The sequence below is a fragment of the Phaseolus vulgaris genome, chromosome 10, assembly GCF_000499845.2.
Source record: "Phaseolus vulgaris cultivar G19833 chromosome 10, P. vulgaris v2.0, whole genome shotgun sequence".
In the NCBI taxonomy this organism is placed as follows: domain Eukaryota; kingdom Viridiplantae; phylum Streptophyta; class Magnoliopsida; order Fabales; family Fabaceae; genus Phaseolus; species Phaseolus vulgaris.
The window spans coordinates 6561171-6564271 of record NC_023750.2 but is presented as its reverse complement, the minus strand read 5'-3'; the positions used below and the strand labels follow the sequence as shown (position 1 = coordinate 6564271).

The 3101-nt window shown below is 28.1% G+C and overlaps 1 protein-coding gene across 1 annotated transcript; it reads left to right on the top strand.

Annotated features, from left to right (window-relative positions):
- The first annotated feature begins 409 nt into the window (after positions 1–409).
- On the top strand, positions 410–871 carry LOC137813343 (uncharacterized). The gene has a single exon (XM_068615527.1). The coding sequence runs from the start codon at positions 410–412 to the stop codon at positions 869–871; it is 462 nt and encodes a 153-aa protein (XP_068471628.1).
- Positions 872–3101: the final 2230 nt, after the last annotated feature.

The following is a 3101-nucleotide window of genomic DNA, read 5'->3' as shown; positions in this document are numbered from 1 at the left end:
TAAAAACAACATTTAATAAAGAAAAAAAAAATCCCTTTTCTGATATGAATGTTTTATCTATTCTAAATTTAAATATCTTATGTTTATTTTTATTTTTTCTATATAATCTTTTTTCAATCTTTTTTTAAATTTACAATCTCTATAAACTTCTCATCAACAATACCTTTCTAAACCCTAATTTCACCCTTTCTAAATCTTACACCAAACCCTAATCCAAACATTTTAATTTCTCCTTCTTCCCCAAACCTTTCACTCCTTCTTCTTCCCCAAACCTTTCACTCCTTCTTCTTCTTCTCCTTTCACCATGGGATGTTCAACCATGACATTACAGTGTATCCTATCAAAGTACCTGTGGGGATTTATCCTCACAATGATTTCTTTTGTCTTATTTTGTTTCCTTATCAAACACATGTCTCAACACAATAAAGAATCAGACGATGATTACAACTTCTCCGTCTGCAACTCCACCGTGCTCAGCTTCACCTACAACACCACCACCACCACCTTCACCTACGACCTCCTTCTCTTTGTAAGAGTCCCCTACAACCACGTCTCCCTTGATTACGTCAACGCCACCGCATCGTACCTAGATAGAAGATTCGCTTCCAAACCTGACGAAGCTTTGGTGCAAGGTTTCAGCGGGTTGAGAATGCACTTCAATGGCGAGAATGTGGTGCATTTCACTGATGATGAGATTTCTAGGTTAGACAAGAACCACATCGCAGGGCTTTACAACGTCACTGTTCGAATATGGCCATCGAAGATGATCAAGCCTGAAAAGAGGATCGGGCCTGCAAAGACGGTGGTTCTATGTGATATACAAGTTCCTCATCAATCTAGGGTTCCATGTGGTTGGACCACAGATGATTAAGAACAATTGCAGAAAAGTGGTCACTGCAACACTTCATTTTGGTTCTTTTTCATATTGTAATTTTTATTTCCTAGGTTGGTTTCATGGATTTGAAGGTTCTTATTTGGAAGTTTTGGGATTTTTTTGATGTAAATTAGCATGCAATTAATGTAAATGAATCATTCTCTTGTTTTTTTTTTACACAATGTGTTACTGCATTTGTCTTTCATAAATGATTCTGAGGTTTTGGAAAGTAATTAAGGTATGAAAGGAAAGGTTTCAGTATGATTAGGGTTTCTTATTGAATGCTAATTAAGATTTTTGTATTGAATGAAAACTTCTATACCAAAGCCTCTTTAATTAATATATATATATATTAAAAAAATTCATTATATAGCGATCAAATTTAGAAATAAAAAAGTTTAGTTATTATATTAACTAAATTATATACTATTTTATTGATTAAAAAATATTAATATTTAAATAAAAAATTATAAAATAGTTTATAAATTGATATCTAAATTAGTTATTAATATTTTACATTCTAAATTAGTTTCTAAAAGATTAATACAAACTAATTTTAAAAGATAAAGTACTAAGTTGTTAAGATCTTAATAATTAATAGTTAGATATTTATTTAAAAATTATTTTATATTTTTTTATTAATAATAAAAACTACCTTATATTTTAATAATTTTTTTTAAGTTATAAAATAATCTCTAATTTAATCAAATAGTAACTAAATATTTTAATTTCTAAAATTAGTTTTTATTTAATAATTTGTTGCAGTAATATATATATATATATATATATATATATATATATATATTTTTGTTAATAAACTAATTAAAAAGGTGAAAAATAAGTTTTGTTCTGAATTATCTGTTACACTCAACAGAAAAAAGTAATATGCATAATAAAATTCTGTGTTCACAATAAATTTCTATAAAAATAATTAAGCTAAATTATATATGTAATAATGATGGGAATGAGTTTCAGACCTTATAATTAAAAAATTTAATTTTTATAAATATAAATATTAAATATATAGTCGGTTATAGTGTAGTTGTTTGATATCATAGTTTTTTTACAATAATAATTTCAAATACATATTTTAATTTTTAAAATAAAAATTGTTTTTTTTAAAAATATTTTTATAGAGAATCTATTTGATAATTATTTTTTAAAAATGTCTATAGATATTAAATATATGGTGGGACTATAGCCTTTACAGATTAAAACAATAAAAAAATAACTGCTCTAAAATAACAGTGTAATTTTTATATTTTATACACCACTCTAAGTATGTGAAGCAAGCATTTAAGAATTTGCTAGTTATCAGCTTCAAGTTTTTAAGTTAGCTAGAGTAAAAACCTTTGCATCATAATGTTGTTCTTTTGATTCTGAATAACCCAATTTTTTTTTTCTTACGCATGACCATGATATGAAATTGATAAAAGCTTTCATATGGCCATGAAAATGTTGAACATTGCTCATCCCAACCTATTTGTTACACATATTCTATACACTCAATGTTATATCACAAGTGAAAAAACAAGTGGCTAACAGATTCATCTTTTTTGCCACACATTGTGCACAAACTATTTTCTATTGTAACTCCTTTATTATCTAACTTACCCTTTGTTGCCATTCTACTTAAAATGATTCTCCAACAGAGTGTTGGACTTTGATTTTTCATCAATTTTTGAACATGTGTGATTCTTCTCCTAAGATATGGTTTTGTAGGTACCTAACTCGCCTACTGTGGCATGTTTGTGTAAATGAAAACATGATTATGAACCCATACAATAATGTTCACATACAAATCTTATCATATCATGATTCTCTCATATATCCATACAATCAAGAAGGAATAGGCACTTACCTTGTTCCATGAGTGATCCTACTAGAACAATTACTTTATCTCCTTTGTCCCAATCTATCTCTTAGCAATTCCATTCTTGTCACACACTTTCGTGATGGCTAACCGTGAGACAACTATTATTTGCAGAGACAGAATCCTATAGCCTTTAATTCTCAATCTCCATCAGATGTAGGTTTTCATTAGGTATATCATCAGATATATATTTCTCACATTAACCAATGGGCCCTTTAATTGTATTATTATTATTATTAAATTATATTCGGGCCCAAAATCCAAACTCTAAGTCATGTGAGTCACTTTATAGAAATTAATTTACATAATTTCTTACAGTTTGTTCATGTGGTTGGCATATAGTCTTGGATATGT